The sequence below is a fragment of the Macaca mulatta genome, chromosome 3, assembly GCF_049350105.2.
Source record: "Macaca mulatta isolate MMU2019108-1 chromosome 3, T2T-MMU8v2.0, whole genome shotgun sequence".
NCBI classification, from domain to species: domain Eukaryota; kingdom Metazoa; phylum Chordata; class Mammalia; order Primates; family Cercopithecidae; genus Macaca; species Macaca mulatta.
Genome location: NC_133408.1, coordinates 35900392 through 35915885, shown reverse-complemented (window position 1 = coordinate 35915885; position 15494 = coordinate 35900392). Strand labels below are relative to the sequence as shown.

At 60.9% G+C, this 15494-nt stretch overlaps 1 protein-coding gene across 44 annotated transcripts in view; it reads left to right on the top strand.

Annotated features, from left to right (window-relative positions):
* The window catches only part of MAD1L1 (mitotic arrest deficient 1 like 1), a 423997-nt gene that overhangs the window by 285490 nt on the left and 123013 nt on the right, over nucleotides 1-15494 (top strand). For all 44 annotated transcript variants that reach the window (XM_077995973.1, XM_077995957.1, XM_077995967.1 and 41 more), the window contains one exon: nucleotides 14220-14430. In XM_077995973.1, coding sequence (XP_077852099.1) covers nucleotides 14220-14430 — 211 coding nt within the window. The remainder of the gene's footprint in view (nucleotides 1-14219; nucleotides 14431-15494) is intronic.

Here is a 15494-nt window from a genome sequence, read left to right as displayed (position 1 = left end):
CGGTGCAGTCCCTCACATCCCTGGTCGGTGTCCCTGGGACCAGGACGGGGCGGGCCCATCACCCCTTCTCACCCCCTCCCTGAGATGCCATCCCTGTGGCCCCCAGACCCCTGGAATTCTGAAGCCCCCAACCCTTAGCTGCCCTGGGAGAGGGCTGCATCCCCTCCTGGAGCCACAGCTGCCCCTTTGTGCCGGCATCCGTGCCCAGCTGTGGTGGGCTGGGGTGGAGTCCCTGTCCCTGTCCCGGGGCCTCCCAGCAGGTGCTCTGAGCCAGTCTCCTCAGGTCTAGCCTCTCCCGCTTGCTGGACTCCTCCTAGGGATGCATGTGGCTCATCAGTGGGACCTTTGTTCTGTGTTCGGCTCTTTCTCCTGAAACTTCTACCGTGCTGGAAAGAGTGTGGCCTCTGGACTGGGACGACGGGCCTGGTGTTAACCTGGCGGCCTCGGGAAGTGCTCCTCTCTGAGCCCTGCAGGCCTCCTCTGTGAGGCGAGGGAGTTGAACTTTTCCTGGGAGGCAGGATCATGGGAGGGCAGCTCTGTGGGGCCTGTGGGACTCCGTGCCCACAAGCCCAGCCCTCCCGTGCGTGAGCTGCCTTCACGCACCTCCTCTGTGCCGGGCGCTGCTCTAAGCCAGAGCACAGCAGGGGCCAAGCAGCCATAGCCCTGATGTTCCTGGGTCCGTGTTCTGCGGGAGTCATGTAGTGAGCTGATGGTTCAGATGGATGAGGTGCTTCCCGTCCGTGAGAGGAAGCAGGTCATTGGCACAGGGCCCCGGAGACCCACGTTAGGTCCTGGTGGGACCAAGGGCTCCTGGTTTCCTCCCATGGCTCAGGGAAGGACAGGAGAAGCACCCACACCGGACCGGGCCACCAGGGAGGCTGTCAGCCACAGTCCTTGGAGCAGCGTCCAAGTGTTTCCTGTGACCGCACTCCTTTCCTTTCTGCGAGATCTCACTGCTCCACAGATTCCCGGCAGCTGATGCCATGTGTGAGAAACCAGGAATGTTCCAGCCATGAGGGCTGAAGTTGGCCATGAAGTTGGACTTCTGTTTTAATCTGAGCTTCCTGGCAACGTAAGGAGAAAGGAAAGTGTGGTCACTTATGTAATTCCTGTCATGGGAGTTTGCAGACTAAGCACAAGATTCTACAAGAAATGTCTCCGATGGGGGCTTGGCCATGGTGCTGTCACTGATGGAAAAGTGGCTTTGTTTCACCACACAGACCAGCAAGTCCACTGCTGTATACATCCCCAGAAGAACCAAAAGCAGGGACTCATGGATACGGGCACCCACGTTCACAGCAGCCTCGCTCACCATAGCCCAGAGGTGATCTCACCCTAGCGTCTGTGGACAGACGCGTGGATGGACACAGTGTGATCCTTCCATACAGCAGAGTACACGGCAGCCTCAAGAAGGAGGGGCGTCCCGACACCTGCCGCAGCACGGATGGACCTGAGAATGCTGGGCTGGGTGAAACCGGCCAGTCCCAGAAGGACACAGGCTATGTGATTCCACCTGCATGAGGCCCCTAGAGTCATCAGATCCATAGAGACAGGAGGTGGAGAGGCCGGTGCCGGGGGCTGGGGCTGGGGCTGGGGCTGGGGCATGGAAAGTGTTGATGGATATGGGCTTTAGTCTGGAGAGGTGAGGAAGCTCTGGAGACGGACTGTGATGGTGGCCGCACAGCACTGGGAGTGTGCCAAATGCCAGGGAGCTGTGCCCTTAGAATGGTGATGGCGGTCAGCTTCCTGTCACGTGCATTTCACCACCGTGAGACCCAACAGGCAGCTTGTTAGGAGTGAGCCACACCCCAGATGGGAGGGGCAGAGCGCTCCGAGTGGGTACGCTGACCCTGCCCTCACATGGCCTCGGTCTTTCGGTCACTCCTGCCCTCCTCAGGCCCTTCATCCACCAGCTGGTCCTGCACCTGCTGCCTGAGGCCTTGAGGCCTCCTGCCAGCTCTGGCCGAGCCTCAGGCAGGGTGGTTTAGGCGCCGGCTGTTGTTTGTGCTCTGTAGTGGGGAGATTGGGATAGCGGAGGCTGCCCAGGACTCCTGCTCATCCGCCAATCTGGCAGGGACTCAGTTCACTCACTTGGCAGGCCAGGGGGAGCAGTCTCCTGGGTGAAGCCCATGTGTCTTGGAAGGAGGAGGAGGACCTGTGGTTGCAGCGGGACCAGGACACCACCGGTCCCCCCTCCTCCTCCTCCTCCCAGGAAGAATGGGCTTCGTGCCCAGGGTGGGTGGCCAGCAGGTGCCCCGTGCACTGACCACACTGTCGTGGCGGGAGCTCGGGGAGATTGCTGGTCTGCAGATGGGGCAGGCGATGGGCTTTGAGCTGAACGAGGAGCATGAGTGGTAGAGCTAGGACCCCCCGCGGTGCTCACTGGGCTTCCCCGCTCATCCCCCCTTGCCCACGTGTGCTGCTCCCCCCATGCTGAGTTTTGCCAAAGGCCCCACTGGAGCACCCTCTTCCTGTGGCCTGCAGCTGCTCACAGAGGCAGCAGAGGGTGGCGAAGGACCTGGGTGCAGGGGCGGAGGTGAGAGCTGCAGCTGGGGGCGGACATGGAGGGGCTCCTGTGCGGGGTCAGGTGTGGGGCTCAGAGCCAGGCCTCAGCCTAGGTCACTGTTGTCCAACCCTTCCTGGCAGTTGGGGTTTTTATCTCTTCCCTCCAAATTGTTTACAAGCTGCTCTCAGCAGATCACCTTCTGAAGGACTCGGGTGGAAGTCAGCGGGTGATTACCAGCACCGGGTAATTGGCTGTGCTGAGAGTCCTTCATCTGCTGATGAGGCCCGAGGTCAGGGGAGCTTTAATGAGGGCGTGCGGGCCTCGAGGTTGTGCGGGACGTGCAGGAGGGTGGCAGAGCCGCCGGTGGACCGACGGATAGACGGATGGTGTGAGTGTGCCCGAGCTCTCGCTCCCCTATCACATGGTGACCATCCTCGCCTCTGGGTGACATGAGACTGAGGTCGGGGTTCTGGGGACTGGCCCAGAGTCACACAGTTGAGGCTGGTGGAACTGGGACCCAACTCGGGCTCTGCCAGACCCCTGCGTCTGCTGCCTGGGCAGGCATGGGCATACGCACCTGGCCTGCAAGCCCTCGTCCTGTGTGTAGAGATTGCCCAGTGGTCTCTGCTGTCCCCCCAGGTAGAGACGTGCCCAGGGACCCGCCGCTGAGCACCTCGATCTCCTCTAGCCTGTCCCTGCTGCTGCCACTTGGACTGAAGCCTTGTCTTGCACGTGGGGTAGAAAACCAAACTCAGGGCGGAATCTGGGGTGTCTGGGTTCCCCCAAAGCTGATATCCCTGTGCATGCCTGCAGCCTCTCTGGGGCCTCTGGGAAGCAAGGGCCATGGCCCTGTCTGCAGGTGCCCTGCATGGAGTGCCAGTCCCCACGGCTCTTGGGCATGGCACGATGGAGGTGTCCCCAAGCAGCTGCTGCTGCAGGCACTGCGTCCAAGGGACCAACGTCCTTTTGGTTCCCAGGTGTATCTGCAAGGAAACGGATGAGAACAGCGTTTTAGAGGAGAAGGGAAGCGCGGGGCCCTGCTGGTGCCTGTGGGGCTTGAGGGGAGGTGGAAAGTAGCTGGGGCTCTCCTGGGGGCCAGGAAGAGGGGCTGTGCCCCAGGTTCCTCTTAGGAGAGCCGCCCTGGAGCCTCAAGAAGCAGGGCCCGGGCGCGTTGCCCCGGCTGGGCTGGTCCCTTGCTGGCAAGTCCAGGGAAGCCCCACATGGCATCCTGGGGCGGCAGCTGTCTGTCCTTCCTTCTGGCTCCCGTGTGTGTGTCGGGCCCAGCCCCTCCTGTGTTGTACAGGTGTCCGGCCTGGGTCTCCCTCTGGAGCTGTGTGTCTCATCTCTGTTCAGGGACTGCTCCAGGCAGGTGGGGCAGATGTTAGCCTTGCTGGCTGCCGTCAGGACCATCTCCTCCTCACCACAGGCACAGTGCCTGGAGGCCAGGAGTTTAGCCCAGGGTGATCTGGTTGCAGCCTTGGCCAGATTAGGAAGGGGACGCTGTCTCCACCCTGCTGACCAGTGGAGACTACCACATGCCATCCTCCCTGGCCACTGCAGGCCACCTGCCCCTTCCCTGCCACGGACTCAGAGGCGGTTATCGGGGTGTCATGGGAGGAGTCCCTGACCCTTGCTGGAACCAGGACAGGCATGACCCCTCCCAGCTCCCTCCTCCCCTGGCCCTGCAGGGTCTTGGGCCAGGAAGGCCAGCCCCAGAGCTGTGTGGTGGCCTCAGCGCCGTCTCCTGGGTGCCAGTGCTTTGGCGCCACTGATTTGGCAGATGTGCTGGCTCACTCGGGTGCCCCACTGAGGAAGGCTGCGGCCCCTCCCTCAGGCCCCCCCTCGCTTAGCCTCTGGGCAGGGCCCTGAACGGCGGCTGTGCAGCACATAGCCATGGCGGGTGGACGGGGTTGTGGGTGGCGTTCGCTGGGGCCCACAGCGCAGCTGTGGTGGACGCACTCACAGGCTGGCTTTGCCGTGGATGCCTTGGCTGTGGGGAGTTTCCATTCCTGGTGAAGCCTGGCCGTGGGGCATGTGCTGGAGGGGTCTCCGGGGGCTCCGCCGTGTGACCCTGGGCCACTCCCTCTCCCCCTGCAACTGCTGCAGACGAGGCCTGGGACACCCACTCCCCATGGTGGAGCACTCAGCTCTGCAGAAAGGCAGCTCCTGTCCTACCCCCATCCTCCCACTGCTCGTGGGCACTGGTCATGGGCAGCAGCGTGGCCTCTGTCCTCAGGCCTCAGTTTCTCCCTCTGCTCCAGTCTGCCCCTTCCCTTCCGTGTGCCTCTGCCTGCTCGGGAGCTGCTTTCCTGGAAGAGGTGGGACACGGCCCCCAGGCCCCTCAGCGACAGGCGTGTACAGGCATGTACAGGCGCATCCAGCCCCTCAGCCCTCCTGCTGGCCCTGCGCAAGTTGCCCAAAGTCAGGCCGCTGTGGAGGGCAGGGCTGGGAGGTGTGACCCTCACCTGGGCTTGTTGCAGAGGCAGGTCCCACACCCCAGCCATGAGTGGCGGGCAAGGCCACAGGCAGGAGATAGGAAGGCCGCACCTCTGGCTCTGCCCTGCCCCGGCCCAGCAGGCACAGACCAAGCTGCCTCACTCTCCTCCCCGAGCCATTTCCTTCAGTCAGGAGAGGTATTGATTGAGTTTTGAGGCCGGGCGATCTATAAATATGCATGAGGACTGGCAGTTATTTGACTGTGTTTTCCATTCCCCTGTTGTCGCTGCTTCCTTCCAGCGCTTTCTCTGCTCTCAGCATGCGCGTCAGGCACAGGGCGACTGACGCCTCCCTCCCCGAGTGTGTCCTGGGCCTTGCTGGAGGCAGCTTCCTCCCTGGCAGGGATCTTGAGGGTAGGGCCTCTCAGAAACCCGGGGCAGCCAAGGGCCCATGGCGCCCGGCCTCTGCACGCACCAGGGCGTGGGCTTCTGGCTTTCCTGCTCTCTGCTCCGGGTCTTATGAGCATTTCAGCCGGAAGGAAGGTCCTTAAGGTGAAACTCACCACACTCACCCTCACAGGTGGGAAACCAAGGCCCAGAGAGGATGGAGACCTGCCGGCAAGTTAGGGGTAGAACTCACAGTGGGAACGGAGATTGAGCCAACGCCAGCCACCACCCAGCCTCTTCCTCCGGGACTTGGGCTGCAGACAGTCCGCTGAACACAGAGGGAAACAGGCAGTCGAGGCCGAGGCCTCCTGGGGGCACAGGTGTGGGCTTGCAAGGCAGCCCTGGAGCACCCGCACCCTCTCTAGGCCTTGTGTCTCCCCGTGCAGACCCCTCCAAGACCGCTGTGTCTGAAGGTGGGGCCCTGTGATCTCTGGAACCCCTAGGCCCAGCCTGGAGCTTGGAGAGACAGTAGGCCTGCAAGTGACCGGGGATCTGCCCTGCCTGTCCCAGCGTTCTCCTGCCGCACCCACTAGCCGGCTCTTCTGTTTCGCTGCGCTGGTTGACGGCACCAGAGCGCCTGCTCGCTCTGCAAGTGGAAGATTTTTGTTGAGTCGATGATTGCACCGTCGCATCCAAGGAAGGCTCCAAACTTTTCCTTTTGAGATTCTCGTCAGCGTCTCAACAGTTTTCTCAGCTGTGAATCAAACAAGGCAACAAATTTTAGCAGAAGATTATAGCCATTTTTCCCCTTTCTTCCTGGAAGCTGTCATCTAACAGCCGATTCCAGCAAGGTTGCTCCATCTCCCATCTGCTTGAGTTGAGTGGTGCCAGCCCCCAACGGTGCTCCTGCTTGCTGGCACTCACAGTGCTCAGCACCCTAGGTGGGTGGGGTGCACGGGGCCGGGGGCAGCACTGGAGGGGCTTCTCCCCATGCCTGGAGCCTCACACGGACCTCCTGGGCTAGCAGCTGGAAGTGGGTTCTGTGAGCAGGAGGTGTCCTGCCAGAATGCACAGAGGGCAGGGGTGGCCCTGAGCAGATGGACAGATGGGGCCTGGGAGGAAGTGATCTTGCCTCCCGGGCTGCAGAGCCCACCCCACATCGGCGCCCACCCCACATCCGCTGCCTCCTGGCCCCAGTGCAGAACCCGCTGGCCCTTCCTTTGGGCTGGAGGCTTGGTACGTCCATGGTGGGAAGTGCTTTGGTCTTTGTGTAGGAGGATCTTGAGGCTGCACTGGTCTGTGCCCCATCTGGGATGCCCCCTGGACTACCTCCTGCCCTGGTGGCCCCTCTCCCCCACCTCCAGACTTCTCAAGCCACGCTTTGAGCCCCTTGGTGCCCCTAGCCACAGCCACGCCATGCAGAGCCCTAACCCCGGTCTGCGGCCCAGCGCCACCACCTTCCACACACCTCCGAAGGGTCACGTGAGTGCTGCATGCCTGTGTTCTCCTTCAGAAAGCAGCAGAATAGATGAAACAGGGCTCACAGAGCACCGCCGGGCCTGGCACCCCATGGCATCTGCAGATGGCCGCTGCCCTCACCCTCTGTCCCTTCATCTCCAGGGTGGGCCCAGCAGCAGCTCCTCTGCCATACCCTCCACTGCTCTTGGGGTGCAGCTGTGACCCAGGAAGTAAGAGGGGGCCTCCCCACAACTTGGAGAAGGGTTCCACGCCGTTTCCCGGGACCTGCTGGCTCTTACTTCATGCATTACTTTAACCACTCGAGCGACCTGGTTTTAAGCCCACAGGAGCACATCCTAGTTTAGTAAGGGTTAGTCATCATCATCCATTCATTCAACAGACACATCTTCCACATGGAGCCTGTGCCGGGACAGTCCTTGGTACTGGCGGTGTGGTGGTGGAAAGCACCACGGAGCTGGCCTTTCTGGCGAGGAGGACGCCCACTGAGATGAGTGTTTAGGCTGATGGGGGTGTCCCGCCAGCAACAGCAGTCGCCCTTGGCAGCCGGCCTCTTCTGGGCCTCTGCTGAGCGGGCACCGAGGCACCGTGCTGCTTCGCTGCTCTGCAGGGAGAGGCAGAGGCCTGGCCCCTCGCAGCCCCCATCCAGCTGGAGGGTCTCGGGTGTCCACTGTCTGCTCCCAGTGGCTGACGGCCCAGGTGAGGGGCTGCCCCTGCCTGTCTCCCTCTGCTCCCGGTTCCCTTGGTGGCCACCACACTGTACACTTGCAGGGGGTGCCAAGCCACAGAAGCCAGGCCAGCCGGTCTCCTGCCTGTCAGCTGCCTGACTCACGGGGACTTCATCCCCGTCAGATGTGGAGGTGGTCTGCAGGCTCTGAGAAGCCACCAAGGCAGGACCCTGTGGGCACACCCTGACGTCACCTGGTCCTGCAGACTGTGGTCACTGCACTTGGTGTCTGGGCCCAGCTGGCAGGAGTAGGACAGGGCCGACGGGGTGGGGGGTGATGGTCAGGCCACGGTGCCCTGGAGGCTCTTCTGGCTATGGAGGAGGAGGGTCTTGGGGACAGGGACCCCCTTCAGCCTCACATTCCCCAGCCCAAGCAGAACACAAGTAAGGACATTTCCTCACGGAGCCCCAGAGTTTCTCCTTCACCCGGGAACTCCCTCCAGGCAGCCCCTCTCAGCCCATGTCCTCCCCGTGGAGAGCTGCTCCTGAAGTTGAAATCGCCGCACATGCAAAGGAGAAGGCTGGTTTCCTGTGGCTGCGTCTGCGCTTCCTGCTGTTTCTCACTCCCACCCGGCTGCCATTTCTGACAGCTCTATTGAAATGCGACGCACATTCCACGTCACTCGTCCCTTCGAAGGGGGCAGTTCAGCGGCTTTTATGTCCACGGCTAGTGCAACCACTGTCACCCTTCGTCACAGGATGTTTTGGTCACCTCAAGGAGGCCCGAACCCTCTAGTTATCCATCACACTGCTGTTTCCTGTGCCCCAAACCCTCAGCCACCAATCGGCTACGGCCTGCCTCTGTGGGTCCGTCTGTTCTGAGCATTTCCTGGGAAGGGAGTCCCATGGCCCGTTCCAAGCATTTCCTGGGAAGAGAGTCCCGTGGCCCGTTCCGAGCATTTCCTGGGAAGGGAGTCCCGTGGCCTTTGTGATTGGCTTTTCTCACTTCCCATGTTCAAGGTTCACCCATGTGGTCACAGGTGTCGGTGATGTATTCCTTCTTGTGGCTGAAACACTGACTGTGTGCATGGCCGCATCTTACGTATCCAGTCATCGGCTGGTGGACATTCGAGTGGTTTCCACTTCGGGGCTGTTATGAACATTGACAGACGAGTCTGTGTGGGTGTGTGTGCAGTTCTCTCCGGGGTCTGCCTGGGACTGGGTCTGCTGGGTCACCTGGTAACCGTTTCATCATTGGAGGAACTGCCAGACTCTTCTCCAGGGCTGCCGCACACTAGGGTTCCAGTTTCTCCCCGTCCTCACCAACGTGTTGTCGAGTGACTTCCCGGCCGTCCTGGGGGTGCAAAGTGATACCTCTCTGTGATTTCAGTTTCTGTCTCTGGATGCTGGACGATGCCGAACAGCTTTTCATGTGTTTATTGGCCTCGTAGGAGTCTCTCTGCAGATGCTTTGCCCATTGTAACATTGGGTCGTTTCAGCTGTGAACCTGCTTTATGTGTTCAGATCTAAGTTCTTTGGGTATAGATTTGCAGACATTTTCTCCCATTCTGTGGCTTGTTTTTGCATCTCATTGGCATCCTTTGAAGCACACAAGTTCTGAGTTTGGATGAAGTCCGATTACCTGTTTTTTCTTTCGTTCTTTGTGCTTTGGGTTAAGAATCCTTTGTTAAATCCAAGGTTAGGAGGGTTTCTTCCTCTGTTTTCTTCTACAGGTTTTACAGTTGGGCTCTCACATGGGTCTTGGATCCACAGTTATTTAGTTTTTGTTTATGGTGGGAGGCGGGGCCCATGTTCGTTCTTTGGCATGCGACAGCCCATTGTCCCAGCAGCATTTGTTGAAAAGACTGTTTTTCCCTATCCAAGTTATTTGGGTATAGACTTAAGGCCCTATCCAATGGCCTTAACATCTTTCTCAGAGTCACTCAACATGGACATGTGGTTGATTGCTGGACTCTCTGCTGTGCTGTTGGTCTGTACGTCCGTCTTGATGCCCACGCCACACCGGTGTGGCTTTGTAGTAAGTTTTGAAATCAGGAGACTGATTTCAATCCTGTGGTGGCTGTTCTGAGCCCCTGCAGTTCCTTGTGAGTTTCAGAATCAGCTTGTCAGTTCTTCAGGGAGGCCGGCTGAGTCCTGGGAGTGTCCCAGATGTGCAGATTGGTTGGTCCCGACAGCGCCAAGTCTTCTGATCCGAGACATGGGATGTTTCCTGATCCCCTAGATCCCGCCTAGTTTCCTCCCGTGCTGCTTTGCTGCCTGTGCGTTTGAATGGCTCCTCTTGGTGGGGCAGGCGCAGGAGTGGTGCTGTTTGTATAGGACACAGGGCCGTCCTCATCCCGACACTCGGCTGCCCTGGAGACAGGTCTTAGCGCAGGGCTCCCATTACTCCTGCGCTTCCAGCACCTGCTGAAATGTGTGGCGCGCAGGCTCCGAGGCATGGAACTCCGAGACATGGAGCTCCCAGGCATGGAATGGTGTGCCTGACTCTGCACCACCCCCAGCTGTGATCACAGCAGCAGCCTGGAAGTTCGGCTGTTGCCCCCAGCCACCTTGGGGCACAGTCCTGTCTCACCTGGAGCAGAGGTTCTGGACCCCCAGGGGCTCAGGTGTGGCCTCCTCCTGGAAGGGGCACCTCTGGCTCTCATTCCTGCCCGTGGAACATTGAGCGTTGCCAGGACATCCACCCTGGGGAACTCGACATCCTCAGGCACTGCTGGGTCCAACGCCAGCGCTGGGTGTGCCACCGCTGAGCCCCCGCCCCTCCGGCAAGTCCACCTGTCTGCTAAGTGGGAGGACACTGGGGCCAGGTGAGGCCTCGCTGGGCAGCCTCCAGGATGGTCACTACCTCCTCCCACCTGGAGGACCCTTCAGGAGGTCAGCAGTGTTGAAGCCTGGGGAGGAAGAGGAGGGTGAGGCCTAGGGGAGGAGGGTCTCACTGCTCTGGGTCAGAGGGGGGCTGAGTCCACGCCGTGCGGCCTCGTCCTGGCCGGGGTTCAGCTGACTACAGCCCCGCCTGCTGTGCAGCCCCTAAACTAAGAACCGTTGTACATTTTTAAAGGATTGAAGAAAATCAAAAAAGAATATTTTGGGACACACGCGAGTTATCTGAAATTCAGAGTCATGTTTCCGTGCCCACAGCTCCATCAGCGGGGCCCATGCTGGCCTCGTGTGCCCCACGGCTGCTTTCTGGGTGCAGTTGCAGTGCTACGTGGTTGGGACGGGGGTGGGGTGACTGCACAGCCCTGTGACTGGCTGGTCCCCACAGGAGGCGGCCCCACCCACCGTCTGCATCCTCTCTGGCTCCTCGAGATTCCGGCTCCGTAGGATGGTGGAGAGGTTGAGATGCTGTCCAGTCCTCAGAGGCCCCGGAAAGCCAGCGCCGCCCTTCAGAGGGTCCTCCTGAGCATGTGTGGGTGGCTGGATTCTGCACACTGGGTTTTCTTACCCCGGCTGTGCAAACTGAATGAAGTAGCAATCCTTTCAACCCCAAGAGTCTGTGATTCAGCCACAGTTACAAGATGTCTCTTCATCCTCTGAGGTTTACAAGGTTCTCAGAAAACCCGTGAAGAGCTGCGCAGATTCTCTCCCGCCCCGGCCCAGCGGCGGGGGCTGCCGCCTCCCTCTCCCCTGGGCCTGACTGGGTGGATTTCCCCTCCCCTCCTCCTTCCCAGGAGAAGCACAGAGGGAGCAGCCAAGCGAGCCATGTCTGCAAACCTGCTTCCCTCTGCGGCGGCCTCTGCCGTGTTCCATGGGGCCAGGGGTCCCTGGTCCAGGTCAGCGTGTCCATCTCCACTGGCCTCTTCCATGAGGCAGGGGTGGCAGGGTCAGCCGTTAACTTGTGTGACGTGATGTCAGGGGGATGTCTTAGAGTCCGGGGTGGTACCAGGAGGGGTGAGGTCTCTTCCCTTCTTCCCCATCCCCTCCTCCCTCCCTATGGGAAGCACATTCTGGGCTCTGGGACCACGATTGCCCACGGCTGACGGGCTCCAGCCCCACTCAGGCGCCCTGCAGTGGGCACGGCCCAGGCCAGGCCTCGCCGTCCTTCAGGGACTTGGAGAGCAGTGGCCCACCACAGCCTGGGCTCTGGGAGGCTGGAGGCTTACTGCGCCTGGTCGCTTCACTTCATGGGATGTGTCCACACCGGCCTCTCTCCTGAGAGCGTGGGGTGACCCGAACACATGAAATGTTTCCCTGTTCCCCTTTGGGAGATAGGACAGTGTGCGGACAGAAGCCCCAAGGGCGGCGGGAACTCATTGCCAAAGGGGAGGAGGCCATTGCTAAGCACGGAGCTGGCCTGGCTCCCTGGCACACCCCTCATTCACGGGGGCTGGTGGTGTCTGGGCCTGAGGGACGGGGTGCCCACCCAGTCTCACTGCCCCACAGCTGACAGCCACGAACAGCAGAGTTTCAGCACTTGGCGGGAGCCCTGGCCCGTGTGTGTGTGTGTGCGCGCCTCTGGCCCCAGCCCCGTCCCTGGCCCGTGTGTGTGTGTACCTCTGGCCCCGTCCCTGGCCCGTGTGTGTGTGTACCTCTGGCCCCGTCCCTGGCCCGTGTGTGTGTGTACCTCTGGCCCCGCTCCTAGCCCATGTGTGTGTGTGTACCTCTGGCCCCGGTCCTAGCCCGTGTGTGTGTGTGCCTCTGGCCCCGGTCCTAGCCCATGTGTGTGTGTGTGCCTCTGGCCCCGGTCCTAGCCCGTGTGTGTGTGTGCCTCTGGCCCCAGTCCTAGCCCATGTGTGTGTGTGTGCCTCTGGCCCCGGTCCTAGCCCATGTGTGTGTGTGTGCCTCTGGCGCTGGCTCTGGCCCGTGTGTGCGTGTGTCTCTGGCCCCGGTCCTAGCCTGTGTGTGTGTGTCTCTGGCCCCGGTCCTAGCCCATGTGTGTGTGTGTGTCTCTGGTCCCGGTCCTAGCCCTTGTGTGTGTGCCTGCCTCTGGCCCCGGTCCTAGCCCGTGTGTGTGTGTGCCTCTGGCCCCGGCTCTGGCCCATGTGTGTGTGTGCCTCTGGCCCTGGTCCTAGCCCGTGTGTGTGTGTGCCTCTGGCCCCGGCTCTGGCCCATGTGTGTGTGTGTCTCTGGCCCCGGTCCTAGCCCATGTGTGTGTGTCTCTGGCCCAGGTCCTAGCCCATGTGTGTGTGTGCCTCTGGCCCCAGTCCTAGCCTGTGTGTGTGTGTCTCTGGCCCTGGTCCTAGCCCATGTGTGTGTGTGTCTCTGGCCCCGGTCCTAGCCCACGTGTGTGTGTGTCTCTGGCCGTGGTCCTAGCCCGTGTGTGTGTGTCTCTGGCCCCGGTCCTAGCCTGTGTGTGTGTGTCTCTGGCCCTGGTCCTAGCCCATGTGTGTGTGTGTCTCTGGCCCCGGTCCTAGCCTGTGTGTGTGTGTCTCTGGCCCCAGTCCTAGTCCGTGTTTGTGTGTGTGCCACTAGCCCCGACCCGGGCCCATGTGTGTGCGCCTTTTCATGTGTTTATCAGCTTTCTGGGTGTCTCTCTTTGGGAAGTATCTGCTCACATTTTTGACTCATTTTTAGAGTGGGTTGTCTGACATGCCCTTGGTTATTTCTGAGTTCTTCGTATGTTCTGGATCTGAACCCTTTCTCAGAAATGTGATTTTCAGACAGCACCACCTGCTCTGTGGGTGCCTTTCCACTGTTGCGGTGGATGAAGTTCTTGACTTGTATAAGGTCAGTTGTACTCTTTTTTTTTTTTTTTCTTTTACGGCCACTACTTCCTGAACCCTATTTGAGAAAGCTGTGTCTACTCCCAGGAGACAGAACGTGGTGGAACCGATGTTTATGTGTGGCATGAGGTCGCGGTCTCGGGGTGCGCAGTGACCCTGCACTTCCCTGCCCCGGGCGGCTGTTCCCTGCTGCAGGACGGCTGTCCCCTGCCCCGGGCGGCTGTCCCCTGCTGCAGGACGGCTGTCCCCTGCCCCGGGTGGCTGTCCCCTGCCCCGGGTGGCTGTTCACTGCCCTGGGTGGCTGTCCCTTGCTGCAGGACAGCTGTCCCCTGCCCCGGGGGGCTGTCCCCTGTCCCGGGCAGCTGTCCCCTGCTGCAGGACGGCTGTCCCCTGCCCTGGGCGGCTGTCCCCTGCTGCAGGGCTGCGTGATGCTCATTGCTGGGGGTCGGTCACCTACCACAGGTCAGCAGGCTGGGCCTCCAGGCGCACTCCTACCTCAAGGATGCCACACACGTCCCCGCCCTGGGTTTCACGGGAGCATCAGGTCGCAAGGCACGTTCCTGAGCCACCCACGCCGGTGCCAGGCTCCCTTGCCCTCCATCTCTGTGTGGTTGACCTTGTTTCTCTTGTGGCACGGGGCACCTTCCAGGCTGGCCGGGAAGAGATGGGAACATGGCCACACGGGCTCCAAGCCTCCTCCCAGCCAGAAACCTCAGAGAAGAGGAAGCCTCCCTCCCAGGCACTAAGCATGGAACTCTGGGAAGTGCTGCGCTTCGCTGAACCAGGGCCGTGTCCCCTCTCACCCTCTTCCTGTGGTTAGGCAGAAGGGACCCAGCAGGTGGCCAGGCCTTGGTCCTGCACCTGTCCACAGGGCACAGGGAAGAAGCCATTCCTTCAAGGAGAGACGGCTGCCAGGCAGGCTCAAAAAGACAAAATAACTGAGCACTGTGCTGTGTGTGACCTGTGCTGCACGTGTGCCTGGGCCATGGTGACATGTGCTGCGTGTGACCCGTGCCACATATCTTCCTGGGCCATGGTGACCCGTGCTGTGTGTGTTCCTGCAGGGTGACTATGACCAGAGCAGGACCAAAGTGCTGCACATGAGCCTGAACCCCGCCAGTGTGGCCAGGCAGCGCCTGCGTGAGGACCACAGCCAGCTGCAGGCAGAGTGCGAGCGACTGCGAGGGCTCCTGCGCGCCATGGAGAGAGGTGGCACCGTCCCAACCGACCTTGAGGCTGCTGCCGCGAGTCTGCCATCATCCAAGGAGGTGGCAGGTAGGCACCCCCCACCCCCAGCCCCCACCATCTTTGACCTTCTGTGGGTAGGTCCATCTGCGCGCTCTTGGGGCAGCCTCTGGCTGTCACCTGCCTGTCATCCCCAGAGGGTCTGTCTTCCCCTGTGGGCAGCCAGGCCTGGTGGTTGCTGGAGCGGAGCACCCCGGCCCCGTGTCCCCATGCACCTGCAGGGTTGTGCAAACAGGTGGAGCTGTCCAAGTTTGCAGGCAGCAGTGGAGAAACAAGGGGCTGAAATCTTAGGCCCTTAAACAAATTCGTATCATTTGTTAGTTTATACACACACCATTAATCACAAGTAAATCTAATCCTCTCCAAAAACAAGTCCGTCTCTCACCAGCCTAAGTGCGCCTCACGAAGTCCAGAGAGCCCTTTGCAGCGAAGGCCTGCGGCGCTTCAGGGAAGAGTGGGGCCTCCACGAGGGCCAGCGGGGCCTGCCCGCACCCTCCAGGTCTAAGTCAGGCCCGCAGCCTTTGGCATGCCGGCCTATCCCCTGATGTGGTGAGGTGGTGCTTTTCATCCGATGACACCCTCTCCTGTTTCTTCCCACCTACTTGCCATCGCACCCTGTACTGTGGGAGAGCATTCCCCGTGAGCCTGCAGGTGCAGAGGTTGTGTGGCGGTCGCTTTTCCCCTTCCTGCAGCCCAGCACCGAGGCGGATGTATCAGGAGTGATTGTCCTCTGTGATCCTTTGTGGGGAGGGTCTTAGGTGGGGGCTTCCCTCCCTCTTCATGCCCCACCCCATAAGCCAAGCTTGCCCTGAGTCTGGGCGCACCCTGCCAGCAGGTAGGGGCTTGGTGGCTGGCTCTTGGGTGGTCCGCCCTCCTGGAGTAGCACGGTGGGGATGGAGGACAACAGCCAGAAGGGGAGGCCTGTCTTGCCAGATCGAGAGGTGAGCTGATGGCATTCGGGGGCTCCTTTCCAGCTCCCCACCCACACCAGGGCTGCTCCTGGTCTCCACTGTGGCTGTGAGGACCTGAGCCCCCATGTCACCAGCCCCGCTTCTGGTTCAGCCGTGGCTCCCTCTCCCTGCTGCATTCTGCAG